Source organism: Aotus nancymaae, unplaced genomic scaffold, assembly GCF_030222135.1.
Source record: "Aotus nancymaae isolate 86718 unplaced genomic scaffold, 86718_ANA_hifiasm-v0.15.2.pri h1tg000031l, whole genome shotgun sequence".
Classification (NCBI taxonomy): Eukaryota; Metazoa; Chordata; class Mammalia; order Primates; family Aotidae; genus Aotus; species Aotus nancymaae.
In genome coordinates this window covers 1,321,619-1,343,613 of record NW_026988444.1, presented here as the reverse complement: position 1 = coordinate 1,343,613, position 21,995 = coordinate 1,321,619, and the positions used below count along the sequence as shown (strand labels likewise).

Here is a 21,995-nt window from a genome sequence, read left to right as displayed (position 1 = left end):
AGAGGGGTCTGCTCCGTCCTGCCAGGAAATCACTTGCACTGCAGCCAATCCCAAATGTTCTAAGTGCCACGGGGACAGCAATAAAGAAGAACAACGGGCCAGGGCGCTGCCTTGCAGCCCTGGGAACACCACTGTGCAGCAGCGAGGGAGAGAGGGCATGCGGACGGGTTCACCGAGATGGCTTTGCTGGTGCAGCAAACGTCAAAGCCCCAGTTTCACTCGTGAACACATGAGGAGTTCCAAGGCCCCGAAGTAAAAAGAGCACCTGACATGTGTTCCGTGATGAGTCCCTGCTTTCACTCACGCACTCACTCAATCATTCATTCATTCAGGAGACATTCACTCGACTGTTTTAACATCACCTCTGAGCTTATTACTCTTGCCTTTGAAAGGGTCACCAATGAGCTTGGCAACTTCTCCCTATAGCAACACCATGTGCCCCTAACAGTGGAACCCAGAGCCCTGCCTGCCTGGTGGACCCTGGCCCAGCTGCTCAGTGCCCTACAACACGCTATGTTATGGCACCGCACAGACACACAAACCGGGTGTCACGAAGTCCTGTCCTACCAACAGCTGACTGCTCCCTTCTGAAACCCCTAAAACCTAGTCAGTTTGGTCCACTGTGACCACTTGACCACTTCAGCATCCCCACTTAAAATCAATATTTTAAGTGTGTGCTTAAATGGCATCAATAGCAATTAGAGAGGGGAATTCTGATTCTACCCCAGATGTAGTTAATTGTTGTGGCATTGATCTGTTCTCTAACACGCTTCTTTCTCCAAATTAAACCCCCATTACAGAGGGAGACGAAGGGCGTCCTCTCCCCTCCTGCGACAATAAATTTAATATCGAATGCACTGGGAAAAAATGGCAGTTGTTGCAGAATCCATCCAAAAAGATTTTTTTTTTCTTCCTGGGAGTAATTAAAAGATGCTTTTCTTGACTAATGATTCCCCTGTTTAGGAATGGGAAGTCAATACTGATTCAGCCGCCGTCAGCTTCGATTGATCACGATGCTGCTCAAGTTTGAACGGCAGTTCTCAGGGCGGCAGAGATTCACTGGAACCAATTAGAAGCTGTCCGAAGCTGCCCTAATCAGGGGTGCAGGGACATGGAAGAGGCCGGCTGTCCAGGGCGCCTGCTGTCCTAACTGGCCGCACGTCTAGGTGACTCCAGTGTGCCGGGGTTTCTCTGGAGGAAGATCTGCTGTGTTCTACTTCCCCCATGGTCTTGAATCTCTCTGTGTGTGTGTGTGTGTGTGTATGTGTGTGTGTGTCTGTGTCTGTGTGTGTGTGTTTGGGGGTGGGGGCAGGCGGAACGGCGCATTTCTAATTATATTCCACTGTCAGAATGAATCTTCTGAACAAGATGGAATGGACCAGAGCTCCTCGGGAAAACAGATGGGCCCTTTTTCAAAGAATTACGCCGAATATATTGCACTTGGCTTTTCCTTCGACAGAGATAAAAATTTATTAAAATATTTCTTTTTGGTATGATCTCAGGGCCACATTAAAATAACCTTCCAACTGTTTCTATGAACAATCGTAGGTTCTGCAGAGACCAGGAGGAGTGGAGTGGGGCAGGGGGAGCAGGGGTGGCTTGGAAAGGCAGCATCCTCCCACGTCATGGACAGAACTGTGTGCGGAGATTCCCGCCCTGACATTCAGTTTTCCATTTCAGTTGAGGGGAAGTGCAGGAGGTGAAGGTGGCGGGTGTCTACATTTCTACTCTGCTATTGGGCTGGTTGTGTTTTGCTTTGGACACTGTAGCTAAGGCTTTATGCGTGGCCATCAGGGCCTTGGCCTTCCAGCTGGAAGGGACAGAGACCTTGCCAGCCAGCTGCCTTTAGTCCTCTTGGGAACAGGTGGGACACACAGAACCCATGAACAGACAAACCCCTTCCCTCTCCTCTGCCCCCAGAGTTGCTTTTAAGGTGCCAGCCCTGGCTCAGAGACCATCCCTGCTTCTGCTCTTTAGGCCTCCCCCATCCCCACTCCTCCTCATTCATGGGAGGTTCCTGTCCCAAGGTGATAGACTCGCCAATATGCACACCTCCCCAGGGCCGTGTGGAGTCTGCATCAGTCGAGGACGCTCCCACCCTCCAGCCTGCTTCCCACCTGGCCCCTGGCCCCTGGCCCCTGGCCCTGGCCCTGGGAATCACCCCGTTTCAGAGTCCAGCTCAGATGCCATTTTTGCAGTGACACTTCCCAAATCGCACCTACTGCCAGCACCCTCCCAAGCCGCAGCATCCTCAGGGGACCCGAGAACGTTCACCAATCTCTGGCGAGCTGCAGTCATCACTGACGGTCTCTTTTCTATGAGAAAGTGTTCAATGATTATTTGAGGATTTTCACTGAAAACAAAACTCCCCAGGAAAATTACTACAGGCACAAAGAAACATTCAGTTTTCATATGTGTTTATCTTCTTAGGTGCAAAGGGCATTTAGACATTCCAGAGTTGCCCTTAGCCACAGCACGGAGCCGCATCGCCAACACCACAGTCTTGGAGAGGAATTACAACCTGGCACTTCTCTTTAGGAAAGCCAGTGTGACCAAAGAAAACATGGGACTTAACTGCCACCACTGTGCTTGTGAGAAAGCAAGTCTCTGAAATTGTCTCTAAAATATAACGATAGGATGCATATAACACTGGGAAAAGAAGACTGAGCTGTACACTCAAGAACTTAATTCAGGGGCGCAAATGAGAACTATAAAATACCTATGCACACGCAGTTCATGTACAAATGAAGATGAAGTCATATTTTTCAGTTAAAAATGATCCTATATCTTTGTTTCTAATAATTCTAGTTTCTAAATTTTAATGGATGCATAAACTTTTCTAATAATTCATGATATTAAAAATAATGTGCTGCTTCTACCTATAAACAGTAAGTGCATACAGTTAGTTTTTTCCAGCTTATTTCAATGTTTTCGCATTCATACATTAAACTCAACCTAATTTCCAATCACTTTTCATTTTCAGACCCAACTGTCCTCCAATGTTCTATCTATGAAAAAAACCAGATATTAAAACATGAATTAATCTTTTAAGTATGTTCATAGTTGACGACCCAGCTGATTTCTATGGTAGGGTTAAAAAAATCGAGAAAAATAATTTTTTTTTTTTTTTTTTTTTTTTTTTTTTTTGAGACGGAGTTTCGCTCTTGATACCCAGGCTGGAGTGCAATGGCGCAATCTCGGCTCACTGCAACCTCCGCCTCCTGGGTTCAGGCAATTCTCCTGCCTCAGCCTCCTGAGTAGCTGGGATTACAGGCACGCGCCACCGTGCCCAGCTAATTTTTTGTATTAGTAGAGACGGGGTTTCACCATGTTGACCAGGATGGTCTCGATCTCTTGACCTCGTGATCCACCCGCCTCGGCCTCCCAAAGTGCTGGGATTACAGGCTTGAGCCACCGCGCCCGGCCGAAAAATAATTTTTAAAGTGCATAATTTCTTCAGTTTGTAAGAAACTTAAGCATGCTTACACTGTAACTCACAAAGCGCTCCTGTATCAAAACCATGCAGTTTTAAACAAATACCTTCTTTGAGCCTTTTCTGTCCCCTACACTACCCCAAATCCCAAATACACAGAGCAAGATGAATAACACACCAGCTTCATTCTCTCCAGTGAGCCAAAGGTGGCACCACAAATTCATTTTTCAGTGCTAACGAATTGAAGTCCACCAGCCCTTCTCACGTTATGACTGCTCAGCGTAGAAGCCGGTTTCTGTGGCTGAACCACAGATTACCACTCGAACTTTCATTTTATCTGATCAGCAGCAAAACAAATCAGAGGAACCTCAAAAGTACCAGCAAGGGGAGACCTCTCCTCTCCCTTCATACAGTGAAGGCGAACCTCAAACCCCGTCCTCCTACGAGGGGGAAACGCACAGCACCTGAGCGACACTGGAAGCCACTTGCTTCAGGCATTACGGAGATGATATGCTCTAGTCTGCCTCTATGCCATACGCCTTCTCAGAAGACACGCCATTTTATCACCTCTTAGGAACATTAAATATGTATGTGTACTCAAAAACGGTTTATAATAGCTGTAAATGAAAAATGAGAAACTAAATGGCCTCAAAATAAATGCGTTTTTTACACTGGGTAACAATTAACATTAATGAGGAGTTATACCATACATTATGCTGAACTTGGTTGATTATATATGTTAGAAATATATTTTAGAAAATAAACTATATTTTGTTAACATAAAAATAACTTGTGTGTATATGTGGGGCGGGGGGGATTGACACAGCAGATGCTTATCAAAGATAAAAGAATAACAAAATTAAAGAAGCAAACATTTATAATTAGTGTTAATAGCACAGCTTATGCCTATTAGAAATGTATTAATTAAATCAATATATTCATAAGGTTAGAAGCTTAATACATTTCTAAGAGGGGAAGAGAAGTCTCCAAGGCCCAAAAACCAACATAAAAAATTAAGGGGTGTGAATTATCCACATCTGCTTAAGACCAATTTGAAACACAGACATTCCTGTGCCGGATGAATGGAAATTCCTACAGGCTGTCAGGGTCATCCCAGCTGTGGCTGTCATGACGATCACTTCCAGTTGCCTAACTGTTGGCACACGTGTCTGGAGCCACGCGTCTTCCGCACTTCCTACCTTGTGGAGTCTACGGAGGGTTTCGTCCGCCCCTGGCTGCTCTCTTCCCAGACGCTGTTGGCTAGCTCGTTCCCGATGGACGACATCACCTTGATGAGCTCGACTGGCCAGTCATCCAGGTCCAGAGATCGCACTCGGGAAAGGTGGGTGCCAAGATTCCGGTGGATCCCTGAGCACTCGATGCACATGAGGGCTCCCAAGTTCAAGCTGGCCCAGTTAGGATCTGGGGAAGAGGAAGAGAATGCTAAATGCAACCAGACGTCATCTCTCATTCCAAGTGTTCTTGGAAGCACAAGGCCGCGCATCAGGCAAACTCCACAGCGACAGGCTCTTCCTAGAATCACATCCGTGGCTTGAAAATGCTCCCGAGCCAGGGCCCAGGCCTGTTTTAGGTGTCTCAAATGACTGGCAGTGGGTAGCAGCTTCAGAACACATTTGGCTTAAGCCAAAGGCTTGGGATTTCCCACACAGTCAATAATTGAAATCATTGGTTTGGACAAAAAAGATGCCCTTTCCCATAGGTCACAGCAGCATTCACCTTGAGGGGTCTGACCCGTGTGGGAAAAACACGTGTGACTCGGCATCCACTGTGGCCAGCTGCTGCCGAGAGGGAGGGAGGAGCGGTGCTGAGGGGCAGCTGGGGGACACCGTGACTCTGGTCAGTCCCTCACTGCCACCTCTGCAGCCACTGGCATATCCGAGTTTACAGTAGGTACACAACGGGCATGCTTGCAAATTTCAAAGATGAGGGAGAAAGAACCCGACAGTGAAGAAAGACCGTTTTCAGTTATCTTATTTAACTCTAGCTACCTACTAACTGCACTGCAGGCAAGTTGGTGGGCAGCGGTCTTTGGTTAGGTTCACGCAGCGCAACCAGTGCTGACTCGCAGAATCAATGGTGATGCCTGTGAAACTAGACCAAGCACTGGTGCCAGGATTGTGCAGGACAACCAACCAGTTCAGACAGCAGCACTGGGACCCCAGAACTGGATCACTCACTGCGTGAAACTGGCTGGCATCATCAGAAGACCAGGAAATCAGGCCTGGGTTGACTTCATGCTAGACTCTACAGCTGATTGGAAGAGATAGGGTTGACCTTGACAGTCAATGGCTTTCACCACTGTACGTGGATACAGCTTACTCACCTGGGAACAGGCAATGTTTGCTCTGGGCATACTTGAAGAGTCAACAAAAGACCAGGTAGCTCAGGTCACATTTGACTCACTGGGGAGACATCCTTTGTTTTATAAATGGCAAGTGACCAGCAATAGCCTTATGTAAGTTGATCAGAAATCAGAAATACGCCCCTTTATTTAACAGGAAGGTGGTGATAGATACCACAAGACATGCAGGAAGAGGCCAGGTGCAGTGTCTCACACCTGCAATCCCAGCACTTTGGGAGGCCAAAGCGGGTGGATCACCTGAGGTCAGGAGTTTGAGACCAACCTGGCCAGCATGGTGAAATCCTGTCTCTACAAAATTACAAAAAATTAGCCAGACATGGTGGCGGGTGCCTATAATCCCAGCTACTTGGGAGGCTGAGGCAGGAGAATCACTTGAACTCAAGGCAGAGGTTACAGTGAGCTGAGATCGTGCCATTGCACTCCATTCTAGGCAACAAAGCAAAACTCGTTCTCAAAAAAAAAAAAAAGAAAGAAATTTAAGAGAGGTCTGTGACCTCAGAGGTTCTGACTGGGAAGGGGAAACTTATATATCAAATGAAAAAGAAAAAAGAAAAACCCAAGCAGAAGAGAACAGAGAAATTTCAGACTCAATGCTGAAAAGTGCAGTCAGCACCAATGAGCAGGTGGCAGGGGAAGGAAGAGGGCAGTGGGGATAGGAACGATAGCCACATGGAAGAAGCCCTGGCCTGCGGGTGTGGAGGGTGGAGACGTGGCACATAGATGGCGTGGACCCCTCCTCGCTGTGGCTCTCCCTTTGTGTCCACACAGCCTACCTCCCCACTGGCCCCCTCTGCTTCTGCACCTCTGGATCACTGACAACCAGGTTTCTACCTCCTGACCATGGACATGGCACAGACAAAGTCACCAGCCCCTTCCAGAGCTAAACCCAAAAGACCCCTGTGGCCAACATTTCACCTGGCTTCTTGTGGGCCAGCCACTGCCCAACCCCTCCTCACAACACTGACTACTACTTTTTTTCTTTTTTGAGACAGGGTCTCTTGCAGTGGCACAATCACTGCTCACTGCAGCCTCAAACTCCTGGGCTCCAGTGATCCTCGTGCCTCGCCTTCCAAGAAGCTGGGACTATCGGTGTATACCACCAGGCACGGCTAACTTTTAAACTTTTTTGCAGAGATGGGGTCTTGCTATGTTGCCCAGGAGGGTCTTGAACTCCGGGGTTCCCAAAATGCTGGGATTACAGGCAATGAACCACTGTGCTGGGCCAGCACTAACTCCTGGTATCTTTTTGATTAACAACCTCTCTGGATTTTTCTCCCACTTTTCTAGTTGCTCTGTTGTGATGATCTCTTTCCCAGCTTGTCCTCCCTGACCTCAGGGCTCCTGTGGGGTCATCTCTTCTGACTCTGTAGTCTCTTTCAGGCCAACCTAACCCACTGCTTCAATCACCACTCAAGCACTAAATACCTCTTCTTGGCTCCCGAACTATTTTTTTTTTAAGACGGAGTCTCGCTCTGTCTCCCAGGCTGGTGTGAAGTGGCGTGATTTCGGCTCACTGCAGCCTCCTCCTCCCAAGTTCAAGCAATTCTCCTGCCTCAGCCTCCTGGGTAGCTGGGACTAATAGGCATGTGCCACCACGCCCAGCTAATTTTTTGTATTTTTAGTAGAGATGGGGTTTCACCACATTGGCCAGGATGGCCTTGATCTCCTGACCTCGGGATCCGCCCGCCTCAGCCTCCCAAAGTCCTGGGATTACAGGTGTGAGCCCCTGCGCCCAGCCCTGCTCCTGAACTATTATACACAAAACAACCACGCACATTTCAGTTGGGACAATCTCCTAGTCAACGTCCACTCTGCAAGTGCATTCTTCTGCCAGGTCCTTCCTGTCTCAGCGATTCCAGCTGGAACCCGGGATCCACCTTGATTCTTCCATCATTCTCACAGCCAATCACAAGCTTCTCAACCTCTCTTAAGTCCATCCCTTTCTTGTCAAACCTACTGTTCCCATGAGAGTCCTCACCAGCATCCCAGCTGGGGCGCAAAGGCCTCCTGTCTGCGGTCTTGCCTGTCACTTCCCTGCAGACCTCTCCACACAGCAGCCAGGGCAGGGCTTCACTGAACAGAGTACCTCTGATCATGTCCCACCATCACTCAAAACCCAGCACCTCTCCTGTTCCCCTATGCCCCCACATCCAGTCCAACACCAAGTGCCATGAGGAATGCTCTCACACCTGTCCCCATTGTCACCACTCACATCTGGGTCCCTACAGCCACGTGCCTAAACTCTTGCCAGAACCTCTGATTTGGTTCCAATGCCCACCCCTCAGCCCTCCATGCTGCTGTGGTTGCAGACACAGAAAATACTCACGCTGGCCCCCTGTTCAGAGCTTGGTGCACCGCCCCTACCTCCCTCCAGCAGCTCCCAGGCTGTCCAGGTCCAGATCTGAAGGACGACATTCATGTGTGGGACACGTTCCTGTGCCTGGACTCAGAATTCTGTGAAACCCCAAATGTTGCAGGGGGCCGGGGTAAAGTGTCCCAGGACCCTGTGCTCACCCCACTCTGCTTAGAGACAGGTAAGGCTGGGGTTGACTGAGGGCAGGGCCTCGCCTCTGCTCCAGCAGAGTAGAATGACTCATCAGCAAGGGTTAGTATCTGAGCATCATCACTGCCATTTCCTTGGAAGACATCTTAAAGCCAGCTGGGATGCTTTGCTGTCTCCGCCGGGTGGAGAATCCGGGCCTGTGGCTGATCCCAGCCTCCTGGCCTGGCCTCATACCTCGGAACTCTGCTGCCCCCGACCTGGCTTCAGGTCCTGCTTTCTAGCGTGGTGGCCCCACAGCCCCAAGCCTGCCCTGCTCGCTTTCCAGGTCCTCACACACGTGTACGTGGCCCCTGCCAGCACAGCCTTTCCACCTTTGTCCTCTGTAAGCCTCTCACTCTCCGGCCTCAGCTCCCCTCCTGAGAGATGAGGCTAATAATTCCCCTCCTCAAGGGGCTGATGGAAGGATTAAAGCTATGAGGCACTTAGCGCGGTGACTGCCCCATAGGAAGCACAGTGTTAGGTGTTGGCTGTAATTACATCTGTTCCTTCACGTATTCAACCAATATTAACACGCTGGCTTCTGGGGATACGGCAGTGAACAAAACGGAGAAAAATCCCTGCCCACAGAAATGTAGGACATAGAGTCCACGGGGACAGACCAACCAGGAAGTAATAGAAAAACCTGGCCCAGCACGGTGGCTCACGTCTATAATCCCAGCACTTTGGGAGGCCAATGAGGGAGGATTGCCCAAGGTCTGGAGTTTAAGACCAGCCTGGGCAACATAGGGAGACTACATCTCTACAAAAAATTATAAAAATTGGCTGGGCGTGGTGGCATGCATCTGCAGTCACAGCTACTCAGGAGTCTGAGGTGGGAGGACTGCTGGAGTCTGGGAGTTCGAGGCTGCAGTGAGCCATAATTGCCCCACTGCACTCCATCCCTGGCTATAGGGCAAGACCCTATCTCAACCCGTCCCCTGCTCCTGCCCAAACCAGCAGAGAGCTAAGAAAACCGTATGATACACTGGACCTAGGAAGCCCCCAGGGCGGGAGAGCAGGGAGTAGGGATGTGTGTGTGTGTGATTTCAAACCTGGTGGTCAGGGAAAGCCCAAGAGGCAACAGTGGGACAGAGACCCGAAGCTGCGGGAAGACGGTTCTACTTGTGGGCCAAGCTGGAGACAGGAAAGCCTGGATGTGCTCCTGCCGTAGGCTGTGGGGGGTATCTGGTGGTAGTGGTGGGTGCCAGTCCCCTCCTGTGCACAGGCCTGGAGTCCACAAAGGGAAATAAGACACCAGAAAGGCCCAGGAGAGAGAGGCAGCTGTGAGGTCCACACAGCAGGGCGGGGGAAGGGGGGTGGCCAGCGCACAGTCAGCTCTGACCAGGGCTTTATGGGAGACATGGATGAGTAGACAGAAAGAAGCAGAAAGGCTGGGCTGCTGGGCTGGGCGCAGTGGCTCACAATTGTAATCCCAGCACTTTGGGAGGCCAAGGCGGGTGGATCACAAGGTCAGGAGTTCGAGACCAGCCTGGCCAACATGGTGAAAGACTGTCTCTTCTAAAAATACAAAAATTAGCCAGGCGTGGTGGTGCGTGCCTATAATCCCAGCTACTCAGGAAGGTGAGGCAAAAGAATCACTTGAACCCGAGAGGCGGAGGTTGCAGTGAGCCAAGATCGCGCCACTGCACTCCAGCCTGGGACACAGCGAGACTCTGTCTCACAAAAAAGCAAAAAAAGAAGGCTGGGCTGCCTCTCAGGGCCTGTCCATGAAGGTCAGATTTGTTGGTGAGAGCCACTGAGGGTCCCAAGCTCTAGCATTCTCAAGGGCCCTCAGGTGGGGATTCTCCTTGGCATGTTCCGGGCAGAAGGCTGGCAACAGGTGTCCTAAACCCCCACTGTTCGTTGGGGTCTGGGACACGCTGGGTTGGGTCGTGCTGAACGCTATCTTCAGGGCAGGAATTCCCGGAAGCACGGGTGTCCAAAGGCCACAACTTCCTGGGAGGCGGATGTTAAGAGTTTCCCAAATTCACTGGCTCTGAGAATCCCTTTAGAGGCAGGCACCCCCAAAGCTCCAGAAGCTCAGCGTCCAGTCTGGAAACAGTGTTCTGGGATGTGCTCGGTGTGCAGACACAGGGGGCTCCTGGTGGTCTAGGGTATTCTCTGCAAGAACTGGAGGCCAGGAAGCTGTTACCACAACTCCAAATTCCACGTTGCACACAAATCCCCAAGCCTCAAAAGACCCTACCATTCAGAGACAATTGGTGCTAACCTTGCAGAGAGCAGGCTCACGGATCTTTCCCCCAAACACCTTAAATATTCCTTAGGTTCATCTAGACTCAATGTCGTACCCCTTTGTCATTTTACAACACACTATGAAGTTTCTTCATCTTAATTAAGCCTTTTTTTTTTTCTCAAGATCAAGTCTCACTCTGTCGCCCAGCCTGGAGTGCAATGACGTGATCTCAGCTCACTGCAACCTCCGCCTCCCGAGTTCAAGCAATTCTCCTGCCTCAGCCTCCCAAGTAGCTGAGATTATGGCACCCACCGTCACGTCTAGCTAATTTTTGTATTTTTAGTAGAGATGGGGTTTCACTATGTTGGCTAGGCTGGTCTTGAACTCCTGACCTCAGGTAACCCACCCACCTCGGCCTCCCAAATTACTGGGGTTACAGAGATGAGCCACTGTGCCTGGCCTCAATTAAGTCTTTTTCCATGATTTTTAAAGGTAGCTATGAGAAGACATCACCATGAACTGCTCTTCAATTATTAAACATTAGGGATGCTTGCATATTTTGCCATATGAAGCACTGTGATGAACATCTGGCAACACAGATCTCTGTGCCCGCCTTGCCCAATCCCAGCGGTTTAGTTCCTGGAGTATACACCTGGAGTCAAGGGCATCCACTCTTCAAAAGCTTTTTAGATATGTTGTCAAAAGGAGGTGTTTATATTTGATTTCTATACATTGTCAAAAGGAGGTGAAATATAAACACCTCCTTTTGACAACATATCTAAAAAGCTTTTGAAGTGTGGGCGCTGTACCTATCCCAGTACTTTCACCAAAATTGGGTATTTTACTTAACAAATCCTTGTCAATGTGCCACTTGTGCCCTTCATCTGAGCGCTTCCAATCTTCTCAAGGCCCTTGTTCTTGAGAAAACATAGCAGGCTGGCCAAGAGCTTGGTCTGAATCCTGCTATGGGATTTGCTATTTCTGTGACCTCAGACTAATGACTTAACCCTTCAGCTTCCTCAATTCCTCCTCTTTAAGTGGGGTCCACAGGAGCCCCAAGTATTAGGGTTGCAGGAAAGAAAAGACAGCGCATGCGAGGGTTTGGCGCGGGCCTGACACAGACCACACATTTAGCAAATGCATGCGTGGTATCTCCCCTCTCTCCTGAATTGTCAAACTCTCCTTTGTCCCTCTGTCCCTGTCTACCTGCTCAGGTGGTCCTGCTCCGAACAAACCGGCCCCCATCTCCCCCGCACTGGCCTCCCTTTCGCACCCCCCATTTGCACTCATATGCATAAGCTCATCTCAGAAAGGACCTGTGACTCCAATTTGCCACGTGTCATGGTCCCCGTAGGGCTTTCCTTTTAAAGGGACCTTCAGATACGTGGCAGAAACAACTACTGACATTTTCCTTAATGGATGCTCTCATATTGCTCAGATTTGTGGTTTTAAAAAAGCTCTTAGTTTTCAAACTTTTTGTTAAAAACACTTCAAATAACTGCTTCTCTCTTCAAACTTCATTTCACCACATAGTTGAAAGTAAAACTTAAAAATTCAAACATAAGGAGATACTTTAAAGAAGTACCTCAACATACCTGGAGAAGAACCCCTTCCCTCACCTGCAGAACAGACTTCATCTCTCCCCTGCCGGCTATGCCGATGAGTGGACTCTCAGAGGGCGCTTCCCTTCCCTTTTGTCTGGAGCAGTCCTGGGCTCCCGTCTCCCTTTGTGGCTGAGCCAACCCTGGCTGGCCTGCTCCCTGCTTTGCCTCTCTATTCCAGTCTATTCAGAATGGTCTGGCCAGATCCACCTCCCCAAGTGCGGCTCAGGGTCCATCTCCTTCCTACTCTAAAACTCCAATGATGTCCCTCTGCTTACAAATGAAGAACAAAGCTGGACAGTTTCACCTAGCACTCACACTCCAATTGGCTTCTACCAGTTTTCCAGCCCAAACAGCACCTCAGATCCTAAAGCGACCCAGAGAAGCTCTCCTCGAGCCGCCCCCTTGCTCGCAGTGATTCCTTCAGCCCCTTCCCTGTACAAGCCCTGGCCATCCCCAGAGCCTCGCTGGCACGGCAGCTCCTGCGTGAGTGGCAAGGCCGCCGTGTGCCCCTAATGGCTCTCCCCAGCGCTTAGCTCTGTGGTCAGCAGGTTGGTGCCTTGTCCAGTGTGTTTCAGGCTTCAGGATGGCAGGACCCACCACGTCGTGCACGTTTCACTCCTGGGCAGCACCCGGCCTGGTACAAGCACCTCTTCCCTTGTTTGAACTGGACTTCCTTCTCTTCACAACACTACTTAACAAAAAAATCTCAGTGGAAGAAGTTTCCTGAATGTCTCCAATACTGTGCTCTTGGCTGGGGCTGCAACAATGACAAGCAAGTCCCCACCCTCAAGACTATGAACAACGAAATGGCTTTTTCAAAGGGAAAAGAATAGCATGGATTACACGACTGACAGCATGAAATAAAACCGGGTTCCTCTACGGCACCAAGCAGTAATTCCAACTTCTATCAGTTCACTCAGAGGCTTTAGTGGGTAATGAACTTACGCCCCCACCACCGCCAAAAAAAAAGACATCATATGATAGCAAAACCCAGAACACACGATTGTGAAATTAAAAAAACAATACCCAGAAATCTCTGGGCAGGAATGAACCAATTATATTCTATTTTTATGGAAAAAAAAATCAGTAAGTGATCACTGATTAAGCAAAAAGTAAGCCAGCCACCATGCCTGGCTAATTTTTAATTTTTTGTAGAGATGGGCCTCCCTGGGTTGCCCAGGCTGGTCTTGAACTCCCAGGCTTCCTAGATTTGGCACAGGCTGGGGGTGTGGAGCAGAATCCCGCGCACCCCAGGTGTGACTGCTGCTCACCGGATGCCCAAGGTACAGGAAAGCCTCACAGCAACGCTCCCTGCAGCCAGGGGTGAGCTTGTATGGAAGGCACAGTGTTCAGGTCAAATCCAGAGTATTTCAGTTCCCTAAAAGCAGTTAACTCTTATCTGCCAAACAGGGCAGATGCCAGTCCCCTGCCACCTGGGCCTAGTGGGACCACGTGGTCTCCAGCTGCAGAGCGCCAGCCCCTGCTACCGCGCACACTTACTCTGGGTCTCGCAGTCCACACAGTGGGAGTTCCCGCGCATGTTCCGGATCGATTGCAGGGCCATGGCCTCGCTCTGGCTCGTCAGCCGGGACTGGCACGAAGGAAGACACAAATACAAGGTGTGAGCACCCCGAGAGAAACGTACATCACTGGTAACGTCAGGGGAAGTCAAACAGACTGGGAACAAATGTAGGATGAGGGTAATTTCCAATCAGTCCTGTTCTGATGTCTTTGGGAAAGAGCGTAACTGAAGGAGAAATTACGTGAGGGTCATCACATTTTAGCACTCATCAGCTGAGATGCACTCTGCCAGAAATGAGCAAAGGGGAAAGTTCTGGATCATCTGTGAATCAACATGGACCACGATCACCTGGATAAGGTAACTGGGTAACCTTCTGGGCAGTAGCCACGTGTCTACTTGGTATGAAGAATGAGAAAGAAAGAATCTGTTTTTAAGGCCAGCGTCTTCATCAGCACTGTAAGACCTATCTCATGGCTCCTTGTCAGTAAACCCTATCTATATCAAACATCACCCTGGGAGATGCATCTGTCATCTGAAGACTCTCAGTTGCCACAGTGACAAAGCCACTCACCAGGGTGGGGGCAGGGAGAAACTTGAGTATAGCTGGGGTTGTTATTCTTAACCTTACACTTGATGACTTATTTATTATTTTTTGAGCCAGAATCTCTGTTGCTGAGGCTGGGGTGCAGCGGCACAATCATAGCTCACTGCAGCCTTGAACTCCTGGGTGCAAGCAATCCTTCTGCCTCAGCCTCCCAAAGTGTTGAGATTATAGGTGTGAAGCACTGTGCCTGGCTCTATGGTCTTCTTTAAAGAGGATTTAAAGGCCGGGTGTGGTGGCTCACACCTGTAATCCCAGCACTTTGGGAGGCCAAGGCGGGTGGATCACGAGGTCAGGAGTTCAAGACCAGCCTGGCCAAGATGGTGAAACCCCTTCTCTACTAAAAATACAAAAATTAGCCGGGTGCAGTGGCACACGCCTGTAGTCCCAGCTACTTGGGAGGCTGAGGCAGGAGAATCGCTTGAACCTGGGAGGTGGAGGTTGCAGTGAGCTGAGATTGCACCATTGTACTCCAGCCTGGGCGACAAAGTGAGACTCCATCTCAAACAAAAAAAAAGATTTAAAAACATACATGCTCATTGCAGCAAGTTCAGAAAATACAGAGAAGGGAAAAGAACATAAAACTTTATAAACAATGATATGGCCATCCACAGTTAAGCAGTATTAATAATTTGATATCTGTTCTTTTAGCTTGTTTAAGCACATCTACATACACACAGGTACTTTAAAAAGCCAGTATAGGCTGGGCACGGTGGCTCATGCCTGTAACCCCAGCACTCTGGGAGGCAGAGGAGGGTGGATCACCTGAGGTGGGGAGTTCGAGACCAGCATGGCCAACATGGAGAAACCCTGGCTCTACTAAAAATACAAAATTAGCTGGGCGTGGTTACAAGCGCCTGTAATCCCAGTTACTTGAGAGGCTGAGGCAGGAGAATCGCTTGAACCTGGGAGGTGGAGGTTGCATTGAGCCGAGACTGCGCCACTGCCCTCTAGCTTGGGCAACAAGAGCGAAACTCTGTCTCAAAAAAAGGAAGCCAGCATAATACATATTGCTGCATTGAAACCTGCCCTTTCAGCCTAACGAAATCTGTTCATTGCTCAGTGCCGTCACACGGTCTCTGACATCACCATTTTAAACGGCTACATAGCATTCCACTTAGTGAAGACTTACCAAGTTCTCTTTGATGGACATTTAAGTGGCTTCCAATTTTTCTCTATCAAACAATGCTGTAAGAACATATAATGGCTAAGTCTGGGTATGCATTCATGATTATTTGCTAAGAATGGGTTCCTGGAAGTAGGGGTTCTAAGTGAAAGGATATGTACTGGATATGTACCTTTTTTCCCCCCTAGAGAGAGGGCCCTGCTCTGTTGCCCAGGCTGGGGGTAGTGCAATCATGGCTCATTGCAGCCTCCAACTCCTGGGCTCAAGTGGTCCCCTGCCTCAGCCTCCTGAGTAGCTGAAACTACAGATGTGAGACATGCACCTTGCTATTTTAAATATTTTTGTAGAGACGGGGGTCTCCCTATGTTCCCCGGGCTGGTCTTGAACTTCTGGCCTCAAATGATCCTCCCACCTTAGCCTTCCAAAGAAATGGGAGTACAGGCATGAAACATCATGTATGGCTGATATGTACAGTTTTTAAGGCTTATTTATTAAATATGCATTTAATATTACAGTTAAAACAAAAGTTGAATCAATTTCAAAGGACAGTTACAATAAGCTTGATTTTTGTGTAAGAATTCTTCATAAATTGAACCGTCTCATGTCAGACTGATGTGAAATAATATATTACTTGCTGCATAATAAATTATAATGTACTAACTACTACTGTCTAGTCAGCATCATGCATTATTGAATTTTAATTCCCTTTGGTTAGATGCCCAAGTATTCAAAATATGTTTAAACAGTTTATATTGGCATCTGGAATGCATGTGTGTGCACACACACACACACACACACACACACACGGATGTGCCTCTGTCTCTCTATGTGCCTGTATCATTTCTGTGGTCGGTTTGTCTGTCTGTCTGTCCAGCTGTATCAGCTCTCAATTATCTGTATCTGTATCAGCTGTATCAGCTCTCAATTATCCACTGGCAGGTAAAATACTATAAAGCTGGTGGTCAGTTGGGCCTGTGTTTTTGCCCTCCTGCCACTCGTTGTGGAGAGTATTTCCATGTTTCACACCCTCACACCTGTTCAGCCAATGCCCACGATGACCAGGTGTGAGTCTGCCACCTTTGGCTGCTCAACGCGTCCTCCTCCCAGGAGAAGCAGGTCCCTGGAGCACCTGCGCCTACTGAGCGCCAAGGGCAGCATTCTAAGGCTGGTGCGTGCCTCGGCTGAGATGCGAGTCGGGAGGAGCCTGGCAAGGTGTGGAAGGGAAAGGCTGCCACCATCCCAGAGCTTCCTCAATTAGGTGGAGGTGGCATCGGTTCAGAGTCTGTGGTGAGAGACTGATTCCCCCATGAAGTCAGGACATGTGACTCTCTGTTGGGTAACACATCCTGTCCCGCGCCTGCCTTCTCAGAAAGAGCTGCTCACGCTTGAAGGATGCCGCATGCTATCGCTCCCTGTCGGGGCGGCCCCAAAGCACCCTGTGCTCATTTCAGGAGGCACAACGTGGATGATGCAGACGTGACCCGGCAAAGCCAGGGTGTCCGGAATGAAAGGCAGTGGTTCTCCCCACCTTAGGTATAAAACATCTTTTCAAAAGGGAAGCAAATTACATTATAATAATAATGACTGTGGTCTGGTTTACCCTGGTTAAAGAGGGTAATAAAATAAGACACTCTATCTTTCTGAAAGACAGACTCTTTTTAGTGACAAAGCTGCACATAAATCACTGGCAGAAATTTCTTTAAATGGTGACAAATGAAACTGCACATCAGTGGGCACCGTTAGTCTCTGAGTTTCTAGTTGATCATAGTTTGAAGTATCAGAATGCTCTCCAAAAGTCTAAAACGTCCCAGCAAAGAGGGTAAAGACAACCAAACATCAAAATAATGAAATTGAAGCAATCCTTGACGGGAAAAAGGACTTCTGTAGAAGGAATTTCACTGGGCAGTAGCCTAGAGAATACAGGTGAAGCCAGGCACAGTGGCTCATGCCTGTAATCCCAGCACTCTGGGTGTCTGAGGCAGGTTGATTGCTTGAGCCCAGGAGTTTGAGACCAGCCTGGGCAACATGATAAAACCCCACCTTAACATATATGTAAATAAATAAGCCAGTGAGCCAGGAATGGCGGCACGTGCCTGTAGTCCTGGCTCCTCAGGTAGGAGGATTGCTTGAGTTTGGAGGCTGCAGTGAGCTGAGATTGTGCCACTGTACTCCAGCCTAGGTGACAGAGAGAGCTCTCTGAGAAAACAAAACAAAAAAGAAACAAAAAAAAAAACACAGGTGAAAATCTTTATTTTTCCAGCTAAATAACTACCAAAAAAAAAACCCAAATTACCTCTAATTATTTTTTTTAATATAGAAAAATTCTGGGGTGGCATTTTCTGGTGAAAACCAGAAAACCTGCTAGACAAATTCTAAAAAAGCTGCAATACCACCTCTAATCATTGAATAAAACATATGCCAGGCTTTATAAGTTTAGATAATAGAAACTTCTATCTTCCCAAGCTCCCTGCATGCTCATATAGACCCATCTACTTTTCATTTATGCTCCTAACGAGACGGTTTTCCAACCTGATGTCGATTTGAATTCTGGGCACTTATGAGATCAGAACATGCATCTTTGAAGCCCGTATCCCTTTTTCTGAGTGTATTCTGTCCAAAACAAAAACAAACGTGGACCCAGAAGCCACAAGAGTCTAAAAGATTCCCTCTGGGACTGGCTGAGAGAGTGAAGATTTAACACCGGCGATTCTGCCAGGGAAGCATGGTCAGGCTGGAACAGTCATGTATGATGGCACAGACACAAAGAGTTTCTTATCTTTTTAATCTTTTTAGTTATTGAGCTTCCTGCTTATGAAGAATAGCTAGGTCCTGCCATCCGACCTGGGACATTACCGGGCCGCATCCCCCTGAGCAGCCGCAGCCTTGCTTTTGGGCAGCCTGGGGCCTCACCTTGTTCTTGCTGCTCTCGCACGACTGCAGGCTGGCCAGGATCTGGCTCTCGATGGCTTGGACCCAGGCGTCCCGCTCCTCATATGTCGTGGCTTCAAAGTGCCACGTTTGGCCAGTGAGGGACACAATGATAAACTCAAAGTTTTCTTCTTGTTCTGAAACACAGAGTATGGGATGAAGAGTTTAGCTTCCATGAGACAGCAGCCCCCTGCTGGCCCTCTGTCATAGAAGTGCCTCTGGGTTCAGCTGCCCCTGCGGAGGCCGGTGGTGCACACAGCACTGGACGACCACGGCAGCGGAGATCTGAACCCATGCACCTCCCAATACTCCAGATGTGGTTCCTAAGGCCAGCATGGCTTAGCTAGGTTTCAATCAAGGTTCAGGGGACAAGGCCAGATGAAATAGACGAGTGATGTCAGCATCTCTGTGTGGTGCACACACAAAGTGACTTAGGAGAATAACTGTGTAACTCATGGCTGACCATCCTTATCTGTGGGATGATGAAAATTAAGTTAGGGCCGTTAATCTCAGGATGCAGAGTTAATTTCTATCTAAGCACGCGCGCAGATCCACGGACACTCCATGGAAAGTGGAACGCGGGAAGGTTTCTGTTCTTTTACGGCAGAGGACCTGTTATAGTGGGAGAGGGATGAATCCCCACTGTTTTCAGATGGGGACACTGCACGGGATCCTGCGTGCCTCAGGAGGATCTCAGCTAAGACTTACAGGCTCCAGGCTTGGTAGCCACTCGGGCTGGGGCTGGAATGGGAAGAGAGGAACTTGGGGACACACCCTGCAACCCCATCTGCCACATCTGAGTCTTTGGGCAAGTTCCTTGACTCTTCCAAGGTTCATTTGTTCCTAACCCATAAAATAAAGGGAAAGGGTACTGACTGCCTAGTGCTTTTCTGCTAGTTCCCTGAAGTGTACAGACCCTTGTGGACTTGGGGCCTGGCCCATGGAAGATACTCCACAGATCCACGTCGGCCTTTGTTTGTTATTCCTATCCCCACTTCCGGCCCCCAGGTCCCTGCCAAAGGAGAAGGCACCACTTGCAAAAAAGCATAACTAATTGCAGACAACCATTAAGAATTTTTTTTTTCTTTGAGAAAGGGGTTCACTTTGTTGTCCAAGCTGGAGTGAAGTGGTGCGATCACAGCTCACTACACCCTCCACCTTCCAGGCTCCAGGGAGCCTCCTGCCTTCGCCTGCTGAGTAGCTCGGACTACAGGTGCATACCATCACAAACTGGTCAATTTTTACATTTTTTGTAGAGATGGTGTCTCCCTAGGATGGTCTCAAACTCCAGACCTCAAGTAATCTTCACTCCTTGGCCTCCCAAAGTGCTGGGTGACAAGTGTGAGCCACCGCACCTGACCCTCGTTAAGAAATCAGCTGGGTTTTCAGATGCAATACCTCCTTCGACTCGGTGTTTCCAGGCCCGGGCCTGTGAACCAGCTGCACTATAATCCCCTGGCGAGCCACGGTTATTGGGACTGATTTTCAGCTACCTGCGTGCCGACCACTTTATCTCCATCACCAGCCCGTGGCCATTCGCCTGGCTCACGTCAACCGTACAGACCTCTATCTGCCAGGCTCTTGGTCCCTCCAGCCCAGCTTCCAAGCACTGCTTACCGCCCTCACCTAGGTCGGCTCTCTCGGGCCCTTCCTCATGACGCACCTGCAGCCTGGGACGTGAGGACGTGCCACCCCACTCATCCTTTCCCCACTCCTTTCTGGCTGGGTGGATATGCAGCCTGCTTTGTGGCTGAGAGAGATCCCTACCACCTGAGCACCCCACTGATCATGCCAAGCCCCACTCCTCGGCGAGTGCGGCCGGCACCCAGCCAGAGAGGGCCCATGGTCTCCACCAACCCCTCAAAGGTCTGTGACTCCCCGAGATGCTAACAGCCATTGTGCCGCAGGCATTCTCTGGGGGCTGCAGGAAAGTGCTGTGATGCTGGGGCTGAGTGAGGTCAGGGCTGGGCCTGAGGCCCTGGCTGGTCAGCCTCCTTTGGGGTGTTGGCACTGAGGCCAACCCCGTGAAAAGGACCGATCCGGGATGGAGTGGGAGGGGAGAGAAAAGTCTTTGGAGGAAGTCCTCGGCTGGCCCACATGGTATGTGGGTGTCCTTCACGCTCTTAGTCACCGTGGTTGCTGATCCCTGGAGAGTTGGTGATAAGAGGTCAGGATGGGAGGGTCTGGTTGTTCAGGGATTTTATCCCCATCTCCTGGGCTCTTGAATCTGGAGAACAAATGATCCCCCCACCACCTATGTATTTATGCAGAAGCAAAACACTCCACCTGCTGTGGAAAGCCAGGTTGGGGAGAAGGTGAGGGCTGGGGTGTCTGCAGGTGATGCCTTCAGTAATGACCTTAGACACTCAGGGACTTGGAGTTTTCATTAACAACAACAACAACAACAACACTGTAACTAACTTTCACATAGGTTTCACTAGGGCTGACTTAACAATGACACCGTGCAATTATTGGCTGAGGCCCTACATCTGTGAATCTTAAAAGGTCCGGTTTCTTGATCCATGGGCTTTTACATCCTAGTACTATGAATTACAACCTGCTCCACACAGATTCTTGTAAGACAGTGCCCCCATTCATGTATTTTATGCAAAACTCTCCTAGTGAATGGATAGGTAAGGCAGGAAAAAACTATGTAACTCACAGATCATAAGGAAAACTTGGTAATTCATGGGTGGGATGTGACAGTTTTTGATGAAGAGATCAACTCAACAGGCTCACACTATTTTAATCTGTGCAATTCAAATGCACATATCAAAGCTCCCTCTGATCAGCATTTATTGGATCTTCCAGTGAAAAAAATTGCAACCATTAGCTTCCCAGTTAAATTTCTGCACAACTGGTCCCCCGTAAAGCTTTCCTGTTCAAATGTTTGGCTCTAGCCGGTCGTGAGCTACACTCATTGGAAGTAGGGCCAAGAGCTGAACTTGCATTGCACTGCGTGGGTGCAGGGCTTGGTCACTGCGGTCCTCTGCTGCTCTCCCCGACGTGCTAGGCACTGGGGTGGAAGGGATTCCAGCATGCGGGAGAAGCCGGTGCCCTCTAACTGTCTCTACGTGGTCAGGACAGGCATGCACACAGGGAGGTGAGTCAACACAAAGTGATGAACAACAGAAATCTGAATGAAGTTCCACAGGAACGCCTCTACCTTTTGCCTCATCCCAGCACAGCAGCCGCTATCCGGCGTCTTGCACTGTGATACTCTCACTATCTCATGCAAAGACAAAACTTGCAAATTAAATGGCTAAAGTACAGTTTGGCTCTGCCCGATTAATTATGTAAACAAAATTCACCTGTGCATGCAAACTCTACTTAGGAGCCCAAACATATGTAAGTGTTCACAGGAACATCAGAACCCGTTTCTAGCTAATTTCCAAATGTGCTCCCTACAGTGGCTGTTCTATGGCTTCATCACTCTATTTCTTTTTTGAGACGGGAGTTTCACTCTTGCCACCCAGGCTGGAGTGCAGTGGCATGAATCTCAGCTCATTGTAACCTCCGCCTCCCAAGTTTGAGCGATTCTCCTGCACAGCCTCCCAAGTAGCTGGGATTGCAGGAATGTGCCACCACATGGGGCTAATTTTGTATTTTTAGTGGAGACTGGATTTTACCATGTTGGCCAGGCTGGTCTCGAACTCCCGACC

The 21,995-nt window shown here is 49.1% G+C and overlaps 1 protein-coding gene and 1 non-coding gene across 9 annotated transcripts in view; both read right to left on the bottom strand.

The window, feature by feature from the left end:
• The window catches only part of AGAP1 (ArfGAP with GTPase domain, ankyrin repeat and PH domain 1), a 631,299-nt gene that overhangs the window by 76,711 nt on the left and 532,593 nt on the right, over positions 1–21,995 (bottom strand). For all 8 annotated transcript variants that reach the window (XM_064383377.1, XM_064383379.1, XM_064383381.1 and 5 more), the window contains 3 exons: positions 18,316–18,470; positions 13,657–13,747; positions 4,633–4,855 (listed from right to left, as the gene is read on the bottom strand). In XM_064383377.1, coding sequence (XP_064239447.1) covers positions 4,633–4,855; positions 13,657–13,747; positions 18,316–18,470 — 469 coding nt within the window. The remainder of the gene's footprint in view (positions 1–4,632; positions 4,856–13,656; positions 13,748–18,315; positions 18,471–21,995) is intronic.
• On the bottom strand, positions 17,734–17,797 carry LOC135277404 (U7 small nuclear RNA). The gene has a single exon (XR_010345006.1). It is a non-coding gene; the product is annotated as a U7 small nuclear RNA (small nuclear RNA).